The 28,000-nt window shown below is 38.4% G+C and overlaps 2 protein-coding genes across 7 annotated transcripts in view; one reads left to right on the top strand and one right to left on the bottom strand.

Moving 5' to 3' along the window:
* SNX7 (sorting nexin 7) lies at window positions 1–27,883 on the top strand. The gene is made up of 9 exons (XM_068690244.1): window positions 1–323; window positions 5,235–5,417; window positions 7,256–7,366; window positions 7,804–7,968; window positions 8,948–9,149; window positions 10,747–10,946; window positions 14,429–14,515; window positions 21,128–21,280; window positions 27,477–27,883. Exons 1-9 carry the CDS (start codon window positions 132–134, stop codon window positions 27,555–27,557), a joined length of 1,374 nt encoding a protein of 457 aa, XP_068546345.1. The 5' UTR covers window positions 1–131; the 3' UTR covers window positions 27,558–27,883.
* Window positions 12,289–28,000, bottom strand: part of PLPPR5 (phospholipid phosphatase related 5) — a 257,024-nt gene continuing 241,312 nt past the window's right edge. For all 6 annotated transcript variants that reach the window (XM_068690249.1, XM_068690246.1, XM_068690250.1 and 3 more), the window contains one exon: window positions 12,289–18,755. In XM_068690249.1, the coding sequence (XP_068546350.1) occupies window positions 18,656–18,755 (100 nt within the window). In that variant the 3' untranslated portion in view covers window positions 12,289–18,655. The remainder of the gene's footprint in view (window positions 18,756–28,000) is intronic.

Genomic DNA, 28,000 nt, shown 5'->3' with positions numbered 1-28,000 from the left:
CCGGGGCCGGGGCCGGGGCCGGGGCCGGTCCGAGGGCGGTCCGCGGGCGGGGCCGGGGGAGCGGCGGGCGGCCAATTGCGGTGCCCCGGGGAGCGGCTCCGGCGGGGCGGCCGCCCGCGCTCGCGGCGAGGATGGAGGCAGAGGGACGGGTCCCGGGGCCGCCGCCGCCGCTCCCCCCCGCCGGGGGAGGAGGGATCGGGAGCGGGGCTGGGGCCGAGCTCCCCGCCAGCCCCCCCGGCGCGGCCCGGGTGCCGCTGCTGGGCGCCCCCGCCGAGGTGCTGGAGTTGGACGACGAGGAGGACGACCTGGAGGTGTTCAGCAAGGTACGGCGGCACCGGGGCGGGACGGGACGGGACAGGACAGGAGGGGAGGGGACGGGACGGGACGGGAGGCGAGGCCCGGCTGCGCACGGCAGCTCCGCTCCGCTCCCCGCGGCGGCCCCGCAGGCATCGGGCGGGTCCCGGCTCCTTCCCTCCCTCCCTCCGTCTGTCCGGCCGCCCGTCTGTCCGTCTGTCTGTCCGGCCGTCAGCGCGGGCAGGGAGATTGAGATTCCTGGTTGTGATGAATCTCATGAAGGGTGGTGGGGCTGCCACGTGTAAGGGCTCTCATTTTGTGCTGGTTTGGTCAAGACAGGGCTTTAACTCTCGCCCTCTCAGCCGCCAGAGAAGGGAGCCTGCGATGGATGCGTTCGCCCTGTATAAAATGTCCCGTAAGATGTACAGAGAGCTGAGGTGGAAAAAATGTGTAGGGCAGCTGTGGCCCCATCCACCTGCTGAGACTTCTCTCTGTTGGGTACCAGAATGTATGACGATGGAAAGAAATAGTAAATATTTTTCCCATTTGAAAATGCGACAGCAAACATTTTGATTAGGACCAAGTGTAATATGAACTAAGTGTATATTTTCTATTTTTGTGTAAAAAAGATACTTTTTTGTATGTGTGAATAAAAAAAAAACCATTGGAATAAAAGCCTCATTCTTAGGAGTTATGTATTTAAACTGTGACTGCAATAAAATTCTTGAAATTCATGCATTTTAACACCACAGGTATCTATTAGGTAATTTAATAATCTGTAACATACAAGAGGTCAGGCTAAACTTCGCTAAGTTATCAGTGTTTTTCTAAAGCATAACTAGGGTTTAGCCAAATCATATTTTCTGGAAAAGTATCAGTTGTGATCTGATGATTTGCTGAACTTGCAGACAAAACCAATGTTAAATATAACTTCAGTTGTATCTTACCTTGAATCCTTTTGCATTTACGAGGTAAGCTCAGGCAGTTCTGCATGCAGGTGTCAGTGCCTATCAATACAACATATCAACATGCTTGCTTGTCAAGGGTGAAGTTCCTTGAGAATAAAAAATAAAAACAAGTATGGATGATATGAGATACTGCTGCTCTATGGGAAACATCTATATCCTTAAATTACTGCCACCTAGATTCATGCAAAAATATTTCTTGCTTATATTAAATCTTAACTACTGTTAATGTTAGCTACTAATAAAAGATTTACTGCATGCAAAATAACCTATTTCTGTGAACAAGAAAATGTGTCAAACTGTGTTAAAGCTCCAGTGTTCTTTCCAAATCTTAGACACATGCATTTAGTGGTTATATATTGGCCAGAAATTCAGTTTGTTTTCAGCTACAGCTTGAGTGCTGATCTTTTGAGAGGATGAAAACCTGTGAGGGTGATTTGGGGTTGCATCCTCTGTTTGTGTTCTGTATATTAAAGGGAAACTGACAAGCTAAATGTAGCATCAGACTTATTTTTGTAAAACTGATTTTTCCATAATGTGCTGTTCCAAGACCACCTTGTATTAAATTGTGTTTTAATGGAGTGTCTCACACCACTGTCTTTAAGGTCACCAGCATTTGCAGGCCCAATGGGATGCAGCGGCAGTGCAGTGCTCAGTGCCTGACACTGACTTCATTTTTCTAAGTTTAGTCAGTGAAATGGACCAGCTACCAAAATGGTGAAAAATGAGGTTCTTAAAAATTGTCAGCCTCAATACTGTAAGTTATTACTCAAGTTGTAAAGGCAAAGCTTTTATTGTATGAAAATTCATAGACATTTAACCTGATAGTGTCATAAACCACTGGCCCAATATCCGGTGACATACCTCAAATATTACAGACTAGCATTTTATTCGGCAGCCCTGATAAAGCATTTCATAATGTAACGTGCATTTCACTTTATCCCAGTTTCTGTTACCATGGAAAAAGTTCTGAGGTCGTTTTAGCAGAGACAGCCTCTCAGGGTTGAATGATGAGTCACACGAATGCAGTGTTTGCAGCCTGCTTTCTTCCATGGGTTTCAAAGTACAGTACCACATGTACTGCACTCCAGTAATCCTTGTGTTCCTTGCTGGTGGTACCTTGACATGACATTGACAAAGCTGTCAGTGATTTGGCTAATACTTAAAATGTTAAGCAGCCCTCCTTTTGAAACTCAGTTTTACAATGCTTGTCTCTCTTCCTTGATTACAGAAAACTTAATTCATGGTGTTTGTAGAAAAGATGTACATGCCACCACAGAATTGCATAGAAGCTACTTTTTCCAGAACAAGTTGATCGAGGATTTAAGCCGTTTTCAAAGGTTTCATCTCTTCTGCCACTAGTTCAAGGGCATGGAAGGGAGGAGGGGGGTGGTAGGCACGTGCAGTCGGGGAAGGTGTGGGAAAGTACCTCCTTATCAAGGGCAAGGCCTTGACTTTCTTCACACAGATAAAGAGGAAACAAGTTTATAAAAAAAAGTTTTAAAAACCAAGAGCTGGAAGAGTGTTTTTCCCCTGCCATACAACTTCCACAATCAACAGTATGCACACAAAAACAGGACCAACCCCAAAATTACAAATGTGTAGAAAACAGAAAATTACCTTTTTTGTTTTTTTTTAACTGTGTTCCCCTGTGATGGCATCAGACATGTCAGCAAACTTCAAGAACTGGTGGAAATAAACCTGAAGTATCGTGATGATAGAGAAACAGATGCTTGTATAAACCTGACATGTATTCACTGACGTGCAGACAACACAGAAACCATACTACAACAAAACAGAAGTCCTGCTTACTCTGTGGATTTTTATTGTCAGTGTTTTATTTCATAAGCTATGTATTTTTTAGGCCTCTCATATAAAAGCATGCTTTCAGGAACCTGCCTGTATAGAACAACTTTTAATAGCAACCTAGAAAGAGGAAGGAGATATTAAGATAGTAATGGCCCATAGGAAATTGGAAGATATGAAACACATTTGCCTTGATCCAGTTTAGGCTTTGCAGTATCATTATTCCTCAAGTGTATGGCCATCCAAGTCCCTTACATGCTCACGTGCGTTTTTCTCTCCCTGGCAATTTCCCCTTGTCTCAGCACTGTGAATCACATGGCCTGCCCTGAACTCGCACGTTTGGAAAGCAGTTTCATTCTTCATGGGGAGCATGGGCAGCTAGTGCTGGTGAGCCATGAAAACACAGCTTTTCTATTTATCCTCTACCACTGCCGGCCGTGCAGACTACGTACCAGTACAGAAATCGTGGGTTGGAACAGGCTGAGTGAAATACATAACGTGCCTGGCAGGCATACAAGGAAGCAGCTCTGTAATATTTAAAGCATTGTCTTTAACCTTTCTTCTTGGCTTTGTTTCCCTGGTCAAAGAACTGTACATGCGTGATGGGAGGAGATCTGGTACATGAGTGATTTCAGTGCATGGCTCACGACAGAGGTTTCTACTCCGTATGTGTGAGAGTACATTGAAAAATCCAATGGAGGGAGCTGGCAGTGTACGATGATGAGGTTAAAGACTGGAAAAGAGTGAGAGGGGAGAACATAGCCCAGAGGCAGCTTTGGTTTGGTTAAATCCAAAGGAGAAAGTCTTTCTGTCCTCAGTGACACCAGTCTTGCACTCCTCACTCCCACATGGCAATACCTGGCCTCACACATTTCCACTCCTGACATTTCACCAGTTTTCTCTTCAGCAGCATCCCTTTTCTGCATGCTCCATAGCCAGCAAGGCACTAGAAAGGACCTTTTTTTACCACTGTGATTCTCTTGCAAGAGAGGAGCCAGTTTCGTGAGCAGGCTGCCCAGAGAAGCCGTGCATGCCCCATCCCTGGAGGTGTTCGAGGCCAGGCTGGTTGGGCCTAGGGGAATCCGATCCAGTGGGCAGCATCCCTGTGCAGGGCAAGGTGTTGGAACTGGGTGGTCTTTAGGGTCCCTCCCAACCCAAGCTGTTCCATGTTGCTGATCACAGGCTTGGACGAGCAAGCAATTGGTTTTACTGTGGCATAAAGCAGATAGAAAGGTAGCTCAGGCGAGCTCCCAGTGCCAAGGGCAGCGTAGAAGTCCTGTGTAGGATGGCAGCGCAGCGCGGGGCTCCTGGCAGTGTGGTTGCTCATTTGCCTGATGATCTCATTCAGAAATTCTGATTTAAATAGCCGGTTTTTACCCAGTTTTGTGTATAAGCTTAAGTTTTTGAAAAGAGAAAGCAACTTTCCAAAAACACCGAGGAATATTGAAGCTTGTTATTAATTGAAATACTTCATTGAATTGGATATGTTAGAAAAGCTACATTAAATGTCTGATATTTACAATATGATTATTGATTTTAATTGCTCTCATTTATTTTTCATAATTTATTAAATTATTATGCTGTTTTCTGAGTTAGTGAATTTAATTAAATTAATAAATTAAGCAGTAATTTTGTACTGCATTCTTACTTATCTTTTTTTTTTTAAAGATCAAATTTACATCTCTGTAAAAGTTTCCCATTTGAAATTCTATTTTAAAATATATGCAAACTGGGATACCCAATTCCAGTAAAAATTCTGATTTAGATTTTGTCTTGTTTCTTAAAATTGTACTTTCTTATCCACCCTGTTCAGCGTACTAGAGATAATTCAAGCATGGTGAGTCCTGAATAACTGGCTTCTAACCATTATAATAAAGCTGGTAATCATACTACACAAATACTAGATGCTTGTAATCATAACTAATTTAAGCATTCACAGGCAATTTCTCTTTCTAACTATGCATAAAGGTCTAGTCAAATGGTAGCATTTTGCTTTCATCAGTTAAAGAATAAGTCTCATTCCTATTTCTTACGTCCTTACTGAAGTGAATAGATAATAGATTTGCCACATATCATATAATTCTTTCTTCTTGCCATTACAGCATCTGAGACATGTTTGTGTGTGCGTAAATATGTTTCAATATCAATGTTCTCATGTCTTATATGCAGGATACATCATTGGCCGAAGCAAACTCATTCAGTCCTTCAATGACAATATCCCCCTCATCTATGATAAACCAGTATAAATTTGAAGATGAACCAGAATTAAGAGATCTCTTCATTACTGTCGATGATCCTGAAAGCCACATTACAGCCATTGAAACATTCATTACATACAGAGTAATCACAAAGGTAAGCATCTATTCAGTGGCTTACACTGGTAACAATATTTTCCCTCTTCTTTTGAACCATTCTTTGGGATATTACTAAGTTGAAATCATAGTCTGATTTTGCTATGAGTTATAGAGCACTAAAACGGTATGAAACTGGAAGTTTTTTAAAAAAATCAGTAAAGTCTACAGACGTTATGTACATAGATTTTTTTATACTGAGAACATAGCTGGTATTCCTTCAATGGCAAATTCAGTTCTATATGGAAATAAATATTTTCTGTTGTGATCTTCAACATGAATATGAAACAGCAGAGCCACTGATTTTGTTTGAAGACACTATGTTAGCCAACGTATTATATGACTTTTGGATCACTTGCAGGCCAGCAATCTTTTGCTTTGCATGAAAAGACTTGCTGCTACGAAGTCTTACAGCTCCATTCTTTCGTAATTGCAGTGCCCACTACTATGGGAAAGTTTGTTTCCCATCAACAGTTGCATATGATTTCTGGGAAACTGCCACAATTCTCAAATGAAGAAAAAAGTAATATTAGGAAACAACATAGTGTATTTTTAGCTGTCCTGAATGCAAATTATTCACTGGAAATAAGGAAGAAAGTGTTGTGAGACCAGACAGATCATTTGGGATTACCAGCAAATATTCTGCAGGCTGTGTTTTGAGAATTACTGTGTTAATTTATTTTACTTTGAGTTCTTTTCAAAAGATTCATTTAAAACCAAATTTTCAAATGGGAATTATTCATCTTTAAATAAGAGAAGTTATCAATCCCTCATAAAATATTTAAAGAGTAGGAAGAGAGCTATCTTCATTAGGTTGCTAGCAATAATTTTCACTTTATGCATCTTTTTGTAGACAAAAGAACATTTTTTTCTGCAGGCAAATATGGAAGGGCTGTAAGGTGGATTGCTTTTACTTTTTTATCTCTTCCATCCTTTCTTATCATATTTAATTTGAAGTGCTGGTTGTTGATGATAAAGTAATGTCATTCCTCCCACATAACTTGAAAAAAATTTATTCAGTCCTCAAAAATGTTTAGATTAGTAAAGTGTGTTTTGAGTTTTTTAGAATTTACTTGCATTGCATTATAAATCTCCGTGCAACAACAAATGCTAAACAGCATGCATCACTCTGATGTAAACATGAGCTCTTTGTAGCTTGATTCTAGAAGATAGAGTGGTGATAAAATAAATCTCATGGTTTGACAATTTCACAATGCTGTAATAAGCATTTTTATAAGCATTAAAGGTTTGTTGGCAAGCTCTGACAAAGGGCTACAGAACTGGAGTTGATGATGGAATAGCAGAATCCATTAAACAGCACAGGAAATGTTACTTCTATGATGTGCTGAAGTTTTCACGTTCTGAATGTGAGGATTGTTGACTGGCATCAGCAGGCCCCAAGGATGTATGTCAGCTATTTCTAGCTTTTTCAGAATGCTAAAAAATGGACTTTCCTCACTCATTGATTTCAAATCATTTCAGAAGAAGTGCCCTAAGGGTAATCAACATAACTATGATTGCTAACAGGGACATGGCACAGTAAAGTAATGATTGAAATCTTCTGAAAACACTGCTAGGGTGATTATTTTAGGTCACTCTGCTGTTTAGTTTTTCTTTTGTTGTTGATGTTGTTTTAAAGTAGAACTTGGATTTGTTGCTAAAATTGCATGTGTTCTATTTCATTAAGAGATTGATCGTCGTGCATTAAAAAACAGTAAGCAAATAGCAAGGGCAAAATAGAATCATGTATGCAGTTTTCTTCAAAATCTAAAACAATATCGTTATTTTTTCACAGTATTCTCACTTTCTGGTCCTCTTTTTTATCTCCATGGTTTTCAGACATCTCGTGGTGAATTTGACTCCTGTGAATATGAAGTTCGAAGACGGTATCAGGATTTCCTTTGGTTGAAGAGCAAACTCGAAGAAGCACATCCAACATTAATTATTCCTGTTCGTTTGTTAAACCTTATGTTATTTTTATTCATTTATAAGGTGACCCAAGTTTTAAACAGAGCTGCTTGAAGGCTTTCTTGTGTTTCTGAACTCTCATGAGCATCAAACTAACCTTTTAGTAGCTTTCTATAAAAAATTATCGCTTATATCGTATATAAGCGATAATTAAAAATTCTGTAATTCACTTCTTATGTTTGAAATTGTGCCATTTGCAGTAATTTATTTCCCCTTTCTTAATTGTACTTGTATCCTGCTATACTATCGGCTACAAATACCAGTATATACTGCTGTTAAATATGATAGTTTTGTAGCAGTTTGTTTTTACGTGGTGAATTTTACAAGCTGTATCTATGTTTTCAGTAAGTAGAGGAACTGTTATAATATCCCTAATATTTTGCAAGTTATACAATATACTTTTTTCTTTTTTTTTTTAGCCATTGCCTGAAAAATTCATAATGAAAGGAATGGTGGAACGATTTAGCGATGAATTCATTGAGACTCGAAGAAAAGCTTTACATAAATTTTTGAACCGCATTGCTGATCATCCAACTTTAACTTTTAATGAAGACTTCAAAATTTTTCTTACTGCACAAGCCTGGGTAAAATGGCTTTATTTTTATCTACAGTTATATGAAACCATGTCTTGTGTTAGTAGAGTGTATCAGGAGTCTCCCTAGTTCAGTATTCAATAGCATCCTCCCACGGCTTGTTACAGAAGTGTCAGAAGAAGGTGTGGAATTTATGGAATATTCGTCCCCCGAGATAACCTTTTCTTCTGTGCATTTGGTAATCTTGCGTGTGGCCATAAATATTGCTGTACCTGCCAAAGCAGTTTTTGTTGCTGCGTTTTGGATTTTTGTGGCACAATATTTCAACTCTGCATGCTTTCTATTATACACATAAGCTTCAAAGATTATATGAAAAGTAGTAATTTAAATGAATTACAGTTTTGGCATAGCACTTGTCTTTTTCATCTGATTTTTTTTTTTAAGTTATACTGGTCTCATAAAAGAAAAATATATCCTTTGTATTTCCTGTGGTATTTTTGCAAGATGTTGCCACTTGAAGATCAGTTTTGTACTCAGAAAGCCTGCCTCTGAACTTTAGCAAAGGCTATTCTATCAACATGTAAAAATAGTTACAGAAAATCACTGGATTATTTCTTCCAGTAGGAACATTGTTTGCTTTTCTCAATGAGTTCTTTCTGCAATCATTACCTCTGCTTTCCTGTTCACAAGGCTAAATTGCAATCTAGTCAACTCTAAGGAACGAAAGGGTAAAGGTTTTCTGCCATCTTTAATCATTCTTTGTGAGAGCATGACGCACAGCATGTTTATGTTTGTCCAGAAAGGCTTAGTTAATAAATGCATGTGACGGTTATGGTTCTGACACTGGTCTAATAATTTTAGAGTGAGATTTATCCACTAAAAAGACATCTGAATTGCTTTTTTTTTTTTCCACAGAGGTCTATGAATATAGTTTTGTTTTAAAACAAAACAGGAAGCTTTTAACCACATATTATTTTTAAAGAATTTAAAAATATATGTGCAAGTAAACTCAGCATGTTCTGTTTTTTAGGAACTCTCCTCACACAAGAAGCAGGGCCCTGGTTTGCTGAGCAGAATGGGACAGACTGTAAGAGCTGTAGCATCCTCAGTAAGAGGAGGAGTTAAAAATCGTCCTGAAATGTTTACAGAAATGAATGATTATATGGAAACATTTAGTCAGAAAATAAATGTACTGGACAAAATAGCTCATAGAATCTACAAGGAAGAAAGGGGTAAGTAGAAAACAAATATCTTTTTATGGATTTAAGAAATTAATATACTGGAAAACAACTTGTTGTAAACAGTACATTCATTTTCATTATGCCAAGCAAAATACTTCTTTCCAGCAAGCAGGGAAAAAGGGAAGATTTGTATTTATGCGGTGCTTTTCATAATGGTCATTGTTCTGGCAGATCTTCAAGTTAACTTGAATAGCTTGGTAATAGGGAAAGTTTTAACATGTCATCGACCTACCCAGTAAGGAGCTTAAAAAGAAGAAAACATAACAAGTGGGGCTGTCATTTTATTGTGGTTATTGGAGATCTGCATGACCTTTTGTTTTGTACTTTGAATGGAATGTAGAGTTAGTTTTTTTCTCCTGTCTCATCCTGGCATAATGCCGCACAGATTCCAGATCTCTAAATGTCTTCTTCAGTTTTATTCCGCACCTTTTTTTATGTATTGGCCAAGTAGATTATTTTTAAGAGCTTTGCTGTGGGCCATGGTTTCTGCCATGGGAATCTGTGCCTGTTAGAGTTTTCTTGAGAAGGATGACTTCAGCTCATATTTTTCATCAGTAACAGCAGTTTACACACCTACTTGAAACTCTAAATTATTAACTTTCTGAGCTTGACCCTGATCTCAGACTAGGTCTGTTTACAATTTCTACTGGTCAGCACTTGAGAAATGTTATTGTATATATAATATAATTTGAAGTGCTACACTTTGTTCTGTAGTAACCAAGACCTTGTGCTTTAGTGTGCAGTACCACATCTCAGTGTGTCCTCACTAAGCTGGAGGGGTCTAATAAAAGGAGAATAAATGTTGCTGAAAAGGGTTCCTTTTGTTATAGTTCATTCCAGCGGAAATATCTGGCTGAGGTTCTTAGGTTCAAGTCATCAATGACAAAATATTTCTTGGAAAACCTCATGAATTTTGACATGTTCCCAAGTGCTGCTGGATGTATCTTATTTCTAGATTTTCCAGATAGCAATAGGCAGAACACTAGTGTGCAGGGCTGCACTGCTGGGGACGTGATCTGCTGATAACTGAGAACATTCAGAAAATATTCCTGCTTGTAATTGCCTAACATGAGAGTCCTAATTACATTATCCATGGAGAGTTTTTTTGTCAAAGTGATCTCAAAGTAAATATTGATTTCTTCATGGCACAAAACTGTTTGGCAACTTTTGTTGGACATTTCTTCATTATAAACTCAATTGTGATAAAATTATGTTTTCAATAAATGGAAACATGTTCTCAGTACCGTCCTGTGAACATCTTCCAGGTCATAACCAGCCTTGCCAAATTAAGTACTGCCAAACAGCAGTACCTTATTCTTTCTTCCACGAATTAGCACTTGGCTCAGAGACATAAGAGAAGCAATTTTTAGGATACCTATCTGTTTAGAGTAATACAAGTTTCTAAAGAAGATAACACCTGCAGAACTGGAATGAACTTAGGTATGCACCTTTGAGAACATACTAAGCAAATATTAAACATTAGTCCTAGTTTCTTGCTGTATTCACAGGAAATATGAGGTTGCAATTCGTATCGCTTAGACACCTGTTAGTGAACAAACAACTAACCTGTGTATATGTTCCTGTTAAGAGTATTTTAATGAAATGAAGGAATACGGCCCCATCCACACACTTTGGTCAGCATCAGAAGAAGATATAGCAGACTCCCTAAAAGGCATCGCCAGCTGCATTGACAAGTGTTGCAAGGCTACAGAGAAACGAATGGCAGGGCTGTCGGAAAATCTGCTACCGATCTTACATGAGTATGTTCTCTACAGTGAAATTCTGATGGTAAGGTTTCCTTTAGGATTTCTTATCGCAGTATATGAAGTTTGGCTTAGGGCACTGACAAACTCTAGAAGAGAGTTTGTAACTGATGAAAATGATTTTGCTGTCATTAACTGCCCTTAGTAAACCTGCACTGCACAGGGTCGCTGTCCATCAGCAGAGAATCCAGTTTGTCCTGTTTCCCTTGTTAATCAGGCTAGAGGCACCCCTTTCAGATGAGAAAGGCTTGCTAGTTTTGTGTGGCATGGATCCACTCGTGGTAGCAGTGCAGAAGAGTTTGGATTTTGCCCTCTGAAGAGAGCTCTGTGTTGTAGCAGAGGCTGGAACACAGAAAGGCTCGAGGAACAGCAGTTCAGAAAGACCTCTGCTGACACTGGTGAAATACGGACTCATCTAGTAACAGATTGTGAGGGGGAGGAGGACTGGAGAGGTTCTTCCCTTTTCTGGGAGATGTTCCTAAATTATGTTTTCTTTTTCTAGAAAAGCAGGAAACTTCCAGTCCCTGTGTCATTATATAAGCAAGTTTTAGTCTGTCATAAGCTGATGCTCTCAGTTCCCTTCACATATGTAATTTTCTTACACTTGGAGAGAATGTAAAAAATCTGACCTGACAATCAACATAATTCAAAACCTGACTTCAGCATGTCATCATTCCCACTGTGCTGCCTTCAGAAAGCAGGAATATCTGCAAACAAGCCTTTGTCTGGGATTTGCCATGCCTGTGCAATCTGCCGTATCCATTTTTGTGTCTCTGCTGGTAGTCCTGCTCATACTGCAGTGGCTTCTGAGCAGGGGCTGAGTGTGCTACAGGTCTTGTGTAGAGCAAGACCCAGGTTCACTTGGCCAGCATAGGCCTTTGTTGGCACGGTGCACAGCATTGCCCGTTTCTCCAGATGGCTTAGCAACTGAAAGGTTAAAGAACTACTGTGTCACTACACTGGTCACTACAGTGACCACTGTCTTTAAAACAAATTTCACTAAAAGAGAGACCGTACAAAATGTCCTGTATCTCACAGGCCTCAGTATTTAAATGTAGATGGAGGCAGACGGAGATAGGCTTTACTTTGCTTAAAGGTATGAAGAGAGTACTATCTTGGCAAATTGCAGTATTTCCTCCCCTCCCCCAGTTCCAATCTTGTTTTTCAGAACTTGTACATCTGTTAGCTGTGAGCCATCCCATCCCTCATGTTTTTGAAGAGACACTGCCTTCTAGTTTGCAGTTTGGCTCACCCTTTCACAGGTGCTTGCTTCTGTGTGTAGCACAGAGAGATTTGTCTGCACAAACCACAGAATGACTTCCTGGCTCGTAATGCACGTGTTGCAAGTTGCTGTTACTCACTGCTGGTTTCTTTTTTCTTTTTTTTTTTTTTTTCCTTTTTTGCTTTTGTTTTGTTTTGTTTTTCTTAGTTGCAGTTGCCTTGATGCAACACTTGCAATGCAGCATTAAGCTGCCACAAGGTCCTGTCCAAAGGAAAATCTTCCTCCAGTATCTCAGTCCTCTTAAACTACTGCTCTTTTCCTTACATTCAACATGTGTTTTTTTTCCTACAACTTACTTCCCTCTCACAGTATGGAGAGGGGACTACTAATCATACTCAAAATACAATGAAGGAAGTCACACACCAGTAAAACCTGCTTTCTAGGGTACCTCATCACAGGCACCTTCGTGTGTTGCTGCAAGAAGCTAACGTGCAAACATGCAGAAGTTGTGGTCAGTACAATGGATTAGTCCTTGTATTTTCCAGTGTTGGGAGTTTAGCCTTAAACTGAGGAAAGAGATAAATTCATAGTTAAATAATGATGTCTAGACAGGCTCCTTTCTAACTGACTCACAGTGGAGACAACAAATCTAGAGAGTGTAACTGTCCTGTTGTGCTTCAGGGTACAAACTGCAGCTCTAAATTGGTTATGGGTCCACATACAATTATTTGATGGCTTTGTGGCAGGGTAGTATTAATTATTATACAAATTACAAAAGTATAACAATATGTATATAAAACAGTTCCTTTGTGTGACATTGGAATTCAGCACTTGCTTATAGTTGCAACATGTTAATATTAAAATTATTGTTTTTATCTTGTAACTTAAGAAATATTTGTGATAAAAGTTGGCATATGGTCAATAAAATAGTTTTAAAAGAGGCAAAAGGAATAATAAAAAAGATAAAGCACTCATAATGTGAAAGCTTTTCTAGACATAATTGTTTTACTTCTGTGCTTACAGCTAAACATTTTCTATATTTATTGAAACAGAAGATATTCTAAGCTATTGAAAGGTAGATTAAGGCGTTAGCATGTAGTGCTAAAGTAGTATTCAGAGTTGTTCCAAGTCAAGTTTGCCAAATTTTTCTAGTGTATATATGTTCAAAAGGAAACAGGAAACATCATTTTAAAGTTCACCTACTGCTTTTTTATGTTGTGCTTGTTAAAGTGACGAGATATCAGAGAGAACACAGTCAAATAAGACAGATAGAAAAGGTAGAGCTGCTTAGGCCCTGTGCTGTTTCAACATGCCCTGTGCTAGAGGTAAATACTGAAAATCTTTTTTGTATATGCAGAAGAAGCAGTAAAACCAGTTGTGGCACAGCAAAGTAAAAGGAGGTTTTGACATTTGCAATTACGTATGTCCTGCTTCTGATTATTTTTTTAAAGGACTAATGCCTTGTAACATTTCTGTGAGATAAGCACACCTGAGTATGCTTTTACAGATGAGAAAACTAAGGCAAAGAGAAATTTATAAGACTTGCTCAAGGTCACATAGCAAATGAACATCAGAAATGGAAATTTAATCTGTTACACTATTCCCGTTTTGTAGTCTAACAAGTAACATTTCCTCCCCTTTCTAATTATTTTTTGGCATTATGCTAAAAATTTAATACCTGTAAGACAGTTTTAGGGAAGGAAATAATTACATATACTGAAAATAGGCACACATATCAATGTCATTGCATCTATTATTTTTATGATAATTTTATCTGATGTTACTGAACTACAGTTGGTGCTTGCAGAATAATATTGGTTAAAGTCACAATTTCAATAATACCTTGTATACCATTCTGAGTCATTTATTCTAATTTGTATTGTAGCTTTTCCTCAAGTAAGCTACTTTTGATTTCACAAACTCATGTTGCTTTTTTAAAATGAATATATTGTAGGTTGAGTTACTACTAAGTTAACTGCTGCTGCAGTTTTTCTCATACAATTAGCAATGATACCGTGTATGGCAGATTCTTGTGGCATTGCTTTTGGATTTACCAAGATTCTAGAAAAATCACATAAGATAAAAGGTAGGTATTGAAATATGAGTCCTTACTACCCGATTTTTATTTTTTTTTAAAGAAAAGTATTTATATCATGCCAAAATTATTGAATTGTTTCATTCTCTGATCTTAATTTATTAAATTTCAAAATTGTCTGATGGTTTTCTGAACACATGGCTAAAATTTAGTGTGCTTTATTTATTTATTTATTATTTTTTATTTTAAGGGTGTTTTGAAAAGGAGAGACCACATTCAAAGTGAGCTTGATTCCAAAATGGATGCTTTAGCCAATAAAAAGGCAGACAAGGATCTGGTGAGTACGTCTCTGTACAGAATGCTGAAATATTCTAGGCCTTACTCTAACTGCAAGAGATGAATCCCCTGAAGAAAGCGTGTCCTGTGAAGCCATGCTCTGTAACTGTATAGTGTCTCTGTATGTCCCATACTTTCTCTAAAAAAGTTTGTTCTTTGCAGCTGTGCATGCTAGGCAGAGGCAATCATGAGAAACATGCAACACATCAGTGGGTAGGTAGCTGTAGCAAAGGATTGGTAATAATGGGCATCCACGGATCATGTTTTGTCAATACGGGCAGTGCTGTGGTGTATTTTTAACATTTCTCTTTCCATCCCCATTGGGAGTTAAGAGAAAGTAAGACTTGCTGCCGTGCTCTCATAGCTGCTGCTCTGTTGACAAAGGAAAGGAAAAGGAGGTAGAACGAGCAAAGCAATTAGACGTATTTAAAATGAAAAGCTCTCAATCTTGCTCCTTCAAGTTTCTGTCTTATTTGGTTATTTTTTAGGATTTTTTTTTTTTTTTTTTAGTATCAGTCGTATGTCTTCATTCTGCAGCAGTCAGACCATACCTGTAGTAACTCATGGAAGCGGGCATCCTGAAAGCCACCAGTGAAGTTCAGTGGGATGATTTAAAGGAATTTTGGGATAAATTTGCACGACCTCAGTGCTGGCCTGCCCACTGTTGCCACTGGCTCACTTCTGGCCTCAGCCTGCTCCTGTGCAATGGTGGCACCAATGCTGGGACACTTTTTCTGCACTGCTCCATTACCAGCTGTGCAGCTTAGAGCTGTGGTGGAGAGCAGAACTGGCATTTTTTCAATTTTTTAATAGTTGAGCTCTACAGCCTAAATAATGTCCCTTTAGCATAGTGTTAACACCAAGCATTATACAGTGTAAATAATACATAAAAATGACTAGATAATAATTACTGCAACTTTCTAGTATATCGATGGAGAAAGTCCTTGACATTTCAGACATTTTTTATTAGGGTTGTTGTAATTAGCTTTCATGTAAAGATGAGCTGTTTAGGTAGTTTTTGGCAGCTGAAGTGCATATTTTCATTTGATTTCTTGTCAGTTAAATGAATAAATAAGAATATATTACCACTATCTAAATTGTGATGTCTACGGTGTATTTCATAATTTGTCTCTGTGTACTGCAGTGGGACAGTCAGTAAATACGTCTATTTTTTAATTTTTTTTCTCCTGAAGCAGAAATTCTGTTTACTTGAATTTTTCTACCTTTTTGCTCTCTTATCTGTTTTTCGGCTTCCTCAGCTGCTTCTCCTGTCCTTAGTTTAGGGATAACGTTTAAAGCTCTTACAAAATGCGAGGAGGCAGAGGAGCCCCCCATGCTGGGAGCTGGGGCACGGAGGACAGGTCTTGGTCCTCTGCCAGCTGCAGCTACCAGCAAGGCCAGCGTGTTTCCATGCTGCCTCCTCCTCACCCAGCCCACCGTGTCTCCCCAGCAGCCCCAGCTGTGGTGTCCCCAGCCCCAGGTTTGTCTCCTGGCTGTCCTGCCTGCACCGTCACGAAGGACTTGGTGGGTGCAGGCCACATCTGTAAACCTAAAAGGTGGGGAGGGAGCAGCCTCTGAGCAACACGGGGAGTGGAGGGGGAGGGAGCGTGGGGGCTCGCAGGGTTTCCCTGGCCCAGGGTAGCAGGGATGTTCAGGGGCATCACTGCAGCCAGGAACCAGCCGGCAGGGGTCAGAGAGATCGCTGGCTGCCAGGAGAACCACATCTGCTCTTTGCTCCCCGAGGGTTATAGGGAATGTCACATAAATGGTGACTGAAATACAGTTTCTCTTGGAAATAAATTAACATGTTGTATAACACTAATTTCACATTTATAGGAATAAGCAAAGACCATCTTCCAGCAAACCTTTACTTAAATATTTCTAGTCTCAGCCCATCTGTCTACGCACTGGACAATTGATTGCTAAGTGAGGTCTCACCGCGGCTGTATCATAGACAGGTCTATTAGTTGTATGTGAAAGCACAGTATATACTAAGAATTTGTTTTGCCAAAAGAGTGTCACGGGTCACCGTTTAAGTTATTTGTACACAGCTAATTAGATCAACTTTGCAACATTGCATCCCTTTTATCAGTACTTCCCACTTGTATGGGTTGTTGGCAACTTGCTAAAAACAACTGCATTTGCACGGAGTGACTCAGTGATGAATGGCAATTTCATACAACTTGTATAGCAGCTGCTCTTGCTGCTGTTCACCGTAGGGAAGGGTCGTTGCCTGGCAGGACACGGCCTTTTCAGAAAGTGTGTCTGGTATAATCTCATGGAGTCCTCAGACAAGGTGCACGCACTCCGTTTTCTTCAGCTGTTACAGACAGAAAGGAATAATTTTTTCCTTTAGCATTTTATCGATCATACCATGTTGATATGATATTGACAGTGTTTTGCTCCATAAGGAGGTTTGTCCTTGCTTCCAGTAAACCTGGTCTTTTCTTCACTGTTTCTGAATTTCCTTGTTACAGCTCTGGTCAAAGCCTGTAGATCACACGATTACTTAGGTGTTCAGACCTTTGCTTTATCTTTCCAGCCTCTCTGGTTCTCAATTATTTCAAAAAATGCTCTTGCTGAGACCTCAATTCTCCTTGCAGACTCAAGAGAGCAGCAACACGAATATCTGTTAGTCTAATCATAAAGTCCTGTCCTCTGTAATTGAGTGGTGGCTACATCCTGAAGACTTTTTTCTTAATTAGAAGTTGAAGGCTTTTTGTATTAATGATAGTTTGGTCACGGAGAGTGGTGTACTGCTATTTTTAACTGTTCAGGTAACTTTTAACTGTTTTCTGCATCTGCTTTTACTATGTTTTAATTTTTATTACATCTTGAACTATTTTGCTAACATTTATAACCCGACTGATTTCAGAATGATAGGAGGTTGGAAAAAAGCCTGAAAACAGAAGTACTGTTATTGGAATTGGTGCCAAATGCTGAGTTTGGCTTTATTTTCACATTTCTATTCCTAGGCATATCTTATGTAGCTTCTAATGATCTCACAGACGTCAGATTGAACTTGTCAGTGCAATCTAGTAGCCAGAAATTCTGCTGACAATGAGTGGCATGAATTCTAATCTTATCTGAAGTACACTTCCACCACAGATAAGGAACCTTAGACTGTCATTAGAGCTGATAAAAGGCTGTGAGATCTTCAGCACTGGTCACGGCAAACATTAAATGATTTAGCAAACAGGTGGTTATACAACAGGAGAATGCAAAACATTTTCAAGGTCAGTGCAGCTGAAACAGGCTGGAATCATGAATTAAACCTCATGAGATGTAATGTCCATTGGCTGGGGAAAAAAAAAAAAAACACAACGTTTTGGAGCCGTGCTTCTCCCACCAGGCTTTTAGAACCAGCTGCTTGTAGTGCTTTTAAAAAGCCAAACACTGGCCTTCCACTCCAAGCTTTAGGCAGCGCAGAAGGCAGTCATTCAGACAGGCACCAGGTAGGCATTACTGCTGACTGACGATTCTAGTATTCAGGCTTGGAATGAAGAAAAGCAGTGCTGAATCTATCACATTCTGAATAGATAATTTCAACTCCAGGCTGAACAGGGTTAGTACCACCAAACTGTGGGATTAATGCATGTAGAAGATTAAAAGTCATGCTGGTTTGCATAGTGAGGTACTGTAAAGTGTTGTGTCACTTACCGGGTAGTTCGGCTTTTGGGCCAAGTTCCTCTGGCTACAAGTCGCCCTGTGCATGTCCAGTAGTGCTGTGCCCTGGCAGTGTCTAGCTTACACCTTCTGGCCAGCTGTATGACGTCTGGTGAACATCGTGCTGTCCTGCAGGAACCACTGATGTAAGATTTTACTCATCACACTAGCTGCCTCAGTGAGATCAGTGTAAGAAAATGGATTCAGGACCATATTTAATTGGTAGGATAAATTGTAACAACGTACACCTCGTAAATCAGGAACACACTGGGTGGATGTGTTCGTTCAGAGACCAGGGCATTCTTTGATTTCTGCTGTCATGTCAGCTGAAGAAGATGGTATTAATATTTCTTATCAGCTGTGAAAAAGTAGATCTTAGACCTTTCTAGTCGAGATGAAGAAGTGTGGCATAACGCTGTCTTTAGACCCTAGGTCCAACCCTCGCCTTGATACAACACACAGTTTCTTTGGGGCTTTAGAGGGTGATGTTTAAACTGCGTATCCAGGTGGGGATGTAGAACAGTCTGCCTGTCCACATCACATCATGGCTACACCGTGGAAGAAATTCGAAGTTCCTGGAAAAGGCAAGACAAAAACAAACTGTAAAATAAATGTCTTAAAGATATAAAGAACAAGATAAGGGGAGGACGCTGCTCCAGGACTTTGAAATCAGAGAAGTTCTGACAACAGAAGCATGTTGTCTAGCTCATTTTCAAATAAGAACTTTTTTTCTTGCAAAAGCAGAAAAATTGATTCAACTCACCTTCTTACTCTAAATCAGCTACAAATACTCACTATTTTCAGTATTCTATGTGCATTTGTTTTTATAGTGTTAGAAGGAAAGGCAATTAACTTGGGACATGCCCAAGATACCTAATCCAGTTGTGTGTAATGTCTTTAGAGGTAATTCCTCCACGTTTAAACTTTGGATTAACCTTTTCATGTCAAATACATTGTTGGTAGTTGATGAAATTACACTTGTCCCTAGTTTGATTACTAATCTGTCTAGATAATTGAACTTGGGTTTTTCAGTAAAGTAGAAATAATATTTTTTTTTTCACTTTGTTCTCGAATAATATCCAGTATTTTGTGAATCTAAAAGTGTGGCAAGTAAAATCAGTTTAGAAATAAAGTCCAACTAAAAATGTTTATTCATCTCTGTATTGTGGAATGTGGGAAAAAATCCATTCAGATGAAATTCCTTTCATTTTTCCCATTCTGTGGCTACTTGGAGAGGTGAAGGACTCCACTTTGTCAAACTTTGAATTTGCATCTGTGGTTTGGAAATTAAATATTTTATGTTTTCACTTGACCTTTTGTTCTTGGAAGGGTTGTTTTTGGCAGAAGCAGTACCTCTTGTTATAGTGTGGCCCAGAGTCCGCAGTCAGTAGATCCCAGACAGTGGATTCCCAGAAGGTCGTACAAACTGACTGACTTCAGAGTGATCTTGGTGACAATTTTATGCTGACTATATGGAGTGTGAACAGGATTTCTGCTGGGCATTGCATAGTGGAAATGTACACAAGCGTGAGTTACTTGGTTAAAGCATATGTGGCTCTTCTTGGCTTCAGGGACACACAAGAAACATTTATGAGCTGTCATCCTTCCTTGATACCTCCATAAATTTTAAGGATTGGTCTCAGATTCTGTCACTGATTCCGACAGTGTTGCTTAGTTTATTTCTGATTCCTGCAGCACTTGCAGCTGTGGCACTGGAATGGTGCCCTTCGTGCATGGCTTAAGCTGGAGGCTGCAGATTGTACCCTTCCATATCCTGCTCTGAAGTTTGACATTTCTGCATTCTGTGAATCGCCTAAGCATCCCCTGAAAATCCTGTGAAAGACTTGGAAGTTAATACCAATGACAGCACCAGCTCTGCAGCACTGATGAGGAGCTATCCAACTTTACAGAGTTGTTATATGAAGAAAAAACAATTTGCCTGATAGCAGAGTACAAGGAAGACGAGGACGATGTATGGTACCTGAGTTGCAATAGAAACAGTGTTAAGGATCAGCTTTTCCTGATTGCTGTTGGTTATTGGTGGCATTTATGCCTGACTTCCCTAGGGTTGTCACAGTCTCTGTGCAGTCCCAAGGCACTGAATCGCGCTGTAGCTGCAGAAGATTTACTTCATTCTGCAATTGGGTGCCAGCCAGAACCAACAGAGCTGATTAGCAAATAACAATAGGTACAAAATTACTGAGAGGACTAGAAGACTCATTAAAGAGGGGCCCTCTATCTACTTACTGATTCCCAGTAGCTGAAATTCACTTCGGGCATCTCCAGCAATTAGAAGAAAATAATGTCTGCATAGTAGCTGCCTTCAAGGTTTTTGATCCTGGATCCCTGTGAAAGAGTTCCTGCTCTGCAGAAATCCTGTTTTAATTTCTTTCTCTACTTCTGTATTTCTGCCTTCCTCACATGGTCACACAGAGGTTAGTTCCACAATAAAAAATTGCAAGTCGACAGGCAAGACATCAGAAAGTTTGTGTGTGTGATTTCTGCTGTATTCCCCCCATTCTGATTTTCTCTGAGGTCATCAAAGGTTCTGTCAGGGTTTTCTCAGTTTTTCTGTCCAAATCTAATTTGTATAGTTGATTTTGCTCCAGTAAAGCCTTTTAAGTTTCCTTTTTTTAATGAATTACTGTCAAGTGCAAGTAAAGAGGTGCCACAGTCTGTAACTTCGCAGTCAATAAAAATATTTTCAGCAACACTTTAGTTACCATCTGGAATTTCTGCTATTAATATTTCAGAAACTGTACTGAGCTATTCATTAAGAACATAATTTAAAATTTATCCCTGGGAACTGATGTACTAATTGTAATACCAACCTTGGTTCTGCAGTTCTGTTCTTCTTACTGCACTATGATCATTTGTTTTCAATCACATTTGAAATCATGATTCTACTAATTTATTTTTTTTTTTTATGTTTACAATTCCTATTTAGTTCTCAGAAGAGATTGGGAAACTTGAAGACAAAGTAGAATGTGCCAATAATGCTCTGAAAGCAGACTGGGACAGGTGGAAACAAAATATGCAGTGTGATATGAGATCGGCATTCGGTAATATGGCTGACAATAATCTCCATTATTATGAAGAGGTAAAACCCTTTCTCATAGCATTTTTTTTTCATTAATTATTTCAGTGGAGAAATCAATGCACTGTATCTAAAGAAGACACTCGCATCTTCGTTTGAACTTGTGTTAACTTCAGAATAAGTTTTTGTGGGCAGAAGGAGGCAGTTATCCCTAATTTGACATGTTTTAAGTAAAATGTATTTTATTTGTGCCCAAGTGGTTGATCCTGAGTTCATCATCGACAGAGGGCAGTCTTGTTTTACTAACCACAAGAATTTGGAAGATATTTTTTGATTCAATGTCAGCTGCTGTATTTTCAGCCTTTTGCCGTAACTGCACGAAGAAGCCCCAACATTTTACAATGATTTTGAATGAGGAAAACATTTAAATGTAATTTCTTTTCAAATAGCACATTCAGAAAGTTATTTCGCTAAGGGATTGTCGTTCATAAAATAATCAAAATTTACTGCAATAAAGAGTATCAATACAATTTTGAGCTGTCAGTACAGAAAGCTTATTACACATTTTTATAAGATACACAGATGTATGCAGTTGCTATATTATTTTTTTTTATAACTGAAACTTAATACTTTGGGAAGAAAGAAAAATGACTGAAATAAAATTTTAATTGCGACTCAAATGCCATGGCTAACATCATTGGTAAGAATTCCAAGAAATATATACTAAGCAATAGAACTTGAAAACATTTAGCAACATCTCTTTAAGTATTCTGTGAAATTTCTTCATAGGAAACATGTTGATTGAAGTGCTTATTTTGAAAATATCCCATAGATATGGATTTTTTTTTAAAGAACTTCTCCTTATATTGGAAAAAGGAGTACAGTTAGCTATCTATTAATCATAAATCAGTATTCTTCACAGATACACATTGATATCTGTAACTTCAGATCCCATATTCTGAACTTTTTATGGCTTGAGTATTAGCTCAGTGTAAAATCAGTGTCCTGATTTTAGAAATCATTTTGTCAGAACATAATTGAAAAGACAGAGCTCATGATCATCAAGTCTAATTAATTAGCATGCAGCCTGTGAGATGCACGGACATTGACAATCTGTTGTTACATGTAAAGATCAAAATATTTTCTGAAATCAGGCAGCAAACTTTTGGCATCCTCTCACATTTTCTTCAGTTGCTGCTGATCTCTGGCTTCTATATCATGAATATGTATGTTAAATCAACGCTAAATATACTGGAATGTTTTGTTCATGAACGATTAGCTAAATTAAAACACAAAAATCATTCTTTCTATCTTTTTCCTGCCTAAAACTGCTTTTTGCTGAATTAGAATTTTAATTCAGACTGCCAAATCTCATAGTATACATGAAATTACTACCGTTAAGTCACAAACTGCAAAAAATGGTTCAAGTATTTTTGTAACTACTAGTGTTTTTTTTTAAATAGCCTCTGAAATACTGGACAAGTTGGTTTATATTGAAACATTATTCTTTGTTGGTGCTTTTCTTACATATTGAAATCTGCATAAAATATGTTTGCTGTTGTGCGTTGATAGATCTGAAATTTAGAAAAAAATACCTTATTGGACTGGTGCATTGGTTTTAATAATAGTAAACATTATGCTAACTTGTTTGAAATGTGAGTGCTTATCGTTTTGTTGTTGGTTTTAACAGAAACATTTTATTTTAATACTGGCATTCAAGAGATTTCTGTAAAATTAATACTCAGTTTGGGAGTTTAAATCTAACGTGCATTTTTTTTGGAGACCTGTGGTGACTAACAATGGTTAATTATTGAAGAAGTGATCACAGTCAGAAGCCCTTATATTACAAACTATAGGTGTTGCACGCCTGAAAACAGCAGCAAAAGAAACACTAGCATCTGCTTTCCCTGTTGAGAAGTGAAACCTCAGAAAGGGATTCTCATAATCCGTAGCATCAGAATGCAGTTTTTATGCTTTCCATAAAAAACAAAATCCTACCTTAAACACAATCTTCTGAGTAAGAATTGTCCCTTTGTTTCTACAGCTGTGGTATCACCAATCCCTTTCTGTCTCAGTGCTTCAGTAACAAAGGCACTAATTAATGCCCAGTGCTCCAATTTTATAGGTGCTCTTATGCAGACCCATGAGAATGATGTCTTTCCTGGGATAATGTGCAAGCTGTCTTATAATACATTTGAATATGATGCCATTTTGGTACCCAGTTACCAGGACTGACCAGTCACTTAGAATTCCTGGAGTTGGTCTCAAGAGTTCATAGAGTTCTTTACTGCCTGTCCTTTTCTTCCAGAAAAGAGTTGAAAAATGTTTTACTCTCCCTGTATTCAAACTTGAGGCCAGTAACATACTGTATTAAAAATGACTGTAAGTGCACTGACACTAAAACAGGGAGGATTTTCTGAAATAATATGAAAAGGTTTTAATTTAAAAAGAAAGTCAGGACTTCACTCCAGTTTCTGAAGAAAACAGCATCATTTTGTTTGCCTTACAGAGAAGAGTTCTTGAATGAAGCATGTGTTGATGCTGTACCATTTATTTTACTGCTTTTTCCCATGCCTTAGGTATGACACAACTGTCTGAAGTAGCACAGCTCAGTTCAGAAGAGATGCTATCTTCTGAATGGTTGAAATCACAAACTGTCCACAGGGTGGAGCATACAGCTGAGAAAGCTGCGTGTCACCGGGAGTCTTTGCATTAAGTTAGGTATAGATATTCTGCAGCTCCCTAAGGATAAAGCATTGCTAAAACCAAAACAAGATACAAAGGAGTAGTTGTTGTTATTTAGCTAGGGTGTCTGAAGTCTTCCTGGTTCATACAAGTCACCAATCCAGGCAACCAGGAATGCTGAACTTTGGCTTCAAAGAGCAGTAGTGATTAAACATTTACTACATTTTCCCTTTTTTTTTTCCCCCTTATGTTTACCAGAGTCTTCAGGATATCTACATCAAAAAAACAAAACAAAACAAAACAAACAAACAAACAAACAAACAAAACATTTACTTTTCTCAGCAAATGACTTCGTTAACATATTCTATTCAGAAAAAAAAAAACAAATATGGTTTGTGGGGATAGGACAAGGGACAAGGGGCAATGGCGGCAAGTCAGAGCACAGGAAGTTCTTAGAGCACAAGAACTTCTTCACGGTGAGGGTGACGGAGCACTGGAAAAGGCTGCCCAGGGAGGCTGTGGAGTCTCCTTCTCTGGAGATATTCAAGGCCTGTCTGGACGCCTACTTGGGCAGCCTGCTCTAAGGAACCTGCTTTGGCAGGGGGGTTGGACCCGATGATCTTTTGAGGGCCCTTCCAACCCCTACAGTTCTGATTCTGTGATCTGAACAAGTGGGTTTTGCAGCACAATCCAAATACCAGTCAGATCTTGTAAATCTAGGAAATATACCAGAGTTTGGTTTTCCATTGCTTATAAAGTACTCTAGTAACTGCAGGAAGATTGTGGGTTATGTTTTTGTTTGTTTGTTTGTTTGTTTTCATAATGTGGAATGATATTTAATTCATTTCGGCATTGAAAGAACGTTTTTCCTTGTGCAAGGATGCACCTTCTTTTAATATGTAGCCTCTAATTTTGTTTTTGCCATGTCAAACTAATCCTGTTTAAACCTTTGCAGATTAATCTGATATAAAGCTAAACTTATCTTTGATAGGGTAGTGAGATTCTTATCGGCATTGACACGGCTTACTCGTTTCCAGAAACATACATTTCTTGATTTTCTTAACTATTCCAAGCCTAATTTGGTTCATTCCTGTGATCTACATTGTCATGCAGGCATAAATTGATCCAATAAATTCATTAGGTCAAAACAATACTCCTTCCCCACTGGAGTAACTTCCCTCTAACTCCAGAGCCTATATGTATCTGTCTAGTATAAGCTGTAGAAAAATAGATGAGATTTGTTGTTTACCCTGGAGGCCTCTGTTGTGATGCGTTTAACTAGTCATTTGGTTGTGTACCAAAGTCAGCTGCTTATGCATGTTGATCACATCCTACCATAGGAATTTAGGAATTCCCTACCCAGGAATTTAGTTAACAAACTTCATGTGATTTTCAAAAGCTCCCACATGGCTGAGCCAGTTTGTCTCTGTGAATGTTGTTTCAAAGCCTGGCTCCATCTTTGAACCCTCGATCATTTCAACCATAGACATTTATTTTACATACTTTTATGAAGGCTTTACTGTTCTGTTTTTGTTTCTTTCTTTGTTTTTGTTTTGTTTTGTTGTTGTTTTGTGTTTATTTATTATTATACTAGGAATCAGCATTTTTCTATTTCTGTTGACTCCAGTTTTTGTTTCCTTGCACCCAGACACTATGAAAGTGATTCTTGTCTCTCTCACACATGGAAGACTACATTTTCAGATTCTTCTCTAGGAAATATTGTCATAAAGGGTATTTTTAAGGTATCAACCACAGAAAATTAGGAAACTGGAACACAAACACACATGGCATGTGACACATTGCTTCTGTTATCATCCCTACTACATGTTCTATTTTTATATCTCCTTTTTAGTATGATATGCAATTGTAGTATACGGAAACCTCTCACTGCTATTTCTAAAAATGGTGTTGCAGAACAGATGTGTGACCTGCAGTAGTAGGCAGAATATTTTAGGTAAAGTAGCCTTATTTAAGCACTTGCTTTTTTCATTTTGTATATTTAGGTTTCGTTATGTCTTCTGTGGGGCTTTTACAAGTAATTGGATTATGAATTTCAATCCTATGCATGCACATTTAATTTCCTGCATTTGATTTTCTTTTTTTTTTTCTTTTTTCCTTTCTGTCTCTTTGTGAGACAGAAAGGAAAAAGATCCTCTGTTCAGATCTCCATTTTTACCCTCACAGGAGAACCAAGTAAAATCATTCTGTAATAATGCTGAAGTATACATCACTAACAAAATGTCATTTATGCAGTTCATGCTTCACAATGTAAAAAGCTTGAGCCTAAGGCACAGAGACCTAGTTTTGTCTTGGTATAGTTAATTATAAAACTTGTCAGCTGTAGCAGCACTGTGATGTCTGCCAGTGAAATGAGCCACTATTTCTCTTACATTTTGGAAAGTATGTTTTGGTTACATAAATTAGGATAAATAAAAACCAAGTAACTTGTATACCTGAAAAAATGCTCTGCATCTTTGTCTGGAAAGGCTTTAGTAGATTATATTTATCTGGGTAAGCAACATAGTGTGACTGCATTTTAAGACATGCATTTTGGATCAGTGTTGCAGAGATAATAGTCAGCCATTTTTATATTCCAGCCAGTATATATGATATATATATATATATTTAATTCACATTACTGAAATTACAGAATGGCAAGACATGAAGTTACATGGTATAAATTAAGCTGTGGTTCAGAAAAAAAAAGTCATTCAACAACAAAAGACTGTTCAATGTAAAATTATTGCATAAGTTTAGCTGTACTGTTTGTTGACAGACTTAAATTTGCAGAAACCCGGTACTTTGGTAAGAAACATCAGCAAACCATAGTGATAGGCTTGCCGTGATTCTCAAGAATACTCTATGATTTATATAGGTTTGCCAAGATGCCAACACTAATTTAAACCAAACTGAACCAAAGTCATATATTTTTATTTATTTAATTTTGTTTTTGTTTTTTCCTTTTACTGACTACAGTGTTGGTGCTTCAAATCAAAACAATAGCTTATACAGTTATGAATACGTTTTTCCATTAGGAGAGAAACATTTGTTGTAAAGATGACAGTCTCCCCCCAGCCTCCTGCCTTTCTTGTCCCATTTCTTTCTCATTACTCAGGGGGGAAAGGAATTATCTGTGTGTTTAGAAAAAAATGTTTTAATTTAACTTGGAAAGAATTGAGTATACTACAGGAATCCATAGAGATTATGAAGAAACTGTGCCTGACTGTGCTTTCTGTTTGGAGGAGATCTTTGCCTGTAACTAAAGGGAGAGATTAAAGAAGGGCATAATTAATGTTAGCATCTCCCGTGATAACACATACAATTACGATGCTCACACTGTGTGCTTGTCATTATGGAAAAGTGACCTTTACAGCTCACTCAGCATGTTGGCTAACATTTTGCATATCACTGAGCTGCCTAGGAAACCATATTTTGCTTTTACCGTAGTCCCACAGAAACAGCTTGTGACAATGCATATGTATTCTGCTTTTTTTTTTTCTTCTTTTTCTCCTTGGCTACCAGTTCTCCAGAAATCTGTCTGCTATATTAATATGTATCTGTGTTCTTTTTTAAGTGCCTTGCTACATGGGAGTCCTTCTTAGCATCTCAAACGGTGGATCGTCACGGAGAAGAAGATTCTGAAGACAGGCCTTGAGTAGTATCTCTGCTTGATCTCTACCTTTCCATGCAGTTTCTCCCAACCAAAGAAGTGCTTTACATGAGATCAGATATATTGTTAAATATAACTGTTAAAATCAGTGAAACGCAGGAAACCAGCTTATTGAAAACTCAGGTATTCTAGTCCTGAAATACATTTTGGAACATGCTATATATTGCTTTATATTGCTTAGTTGTGATTTTACATATTTTTATGCAAGTGTTTGCATACAATTGTTTTCATACATATTGCATAACTTGGATATAAAGTATTTTAAATATGTAAAAAATAGTTCAATTTTAATAAAAAGTTTAATAAGAAAAGGCCGTCTTCATTCTCCATTCTAGTCTTTAAGAAATATTTTGGTATTTTAGAGCGCTTGTTATATTCTCTTTGTTGAGTAATTGCCTATATTTGTAAAATTACATAGTATAGTCTGC

Source organism: Anas acuta, chromosome 8 (genome assembly GCF_963932015.1).
Source record: "Anas acuta chromosome 8, bAnaAcu1.1, whole genome shotgun sequence".
Taxonomy (NCBI): domain Eukaryota; kingdom Metazoa; phylum Chordata; class Aves; order Anseriformes; family Anatidae; genus Anas; species Anas acuta.
This window is presented reverse-complemented; position numbering and strand designations above follow the sequence as displayed.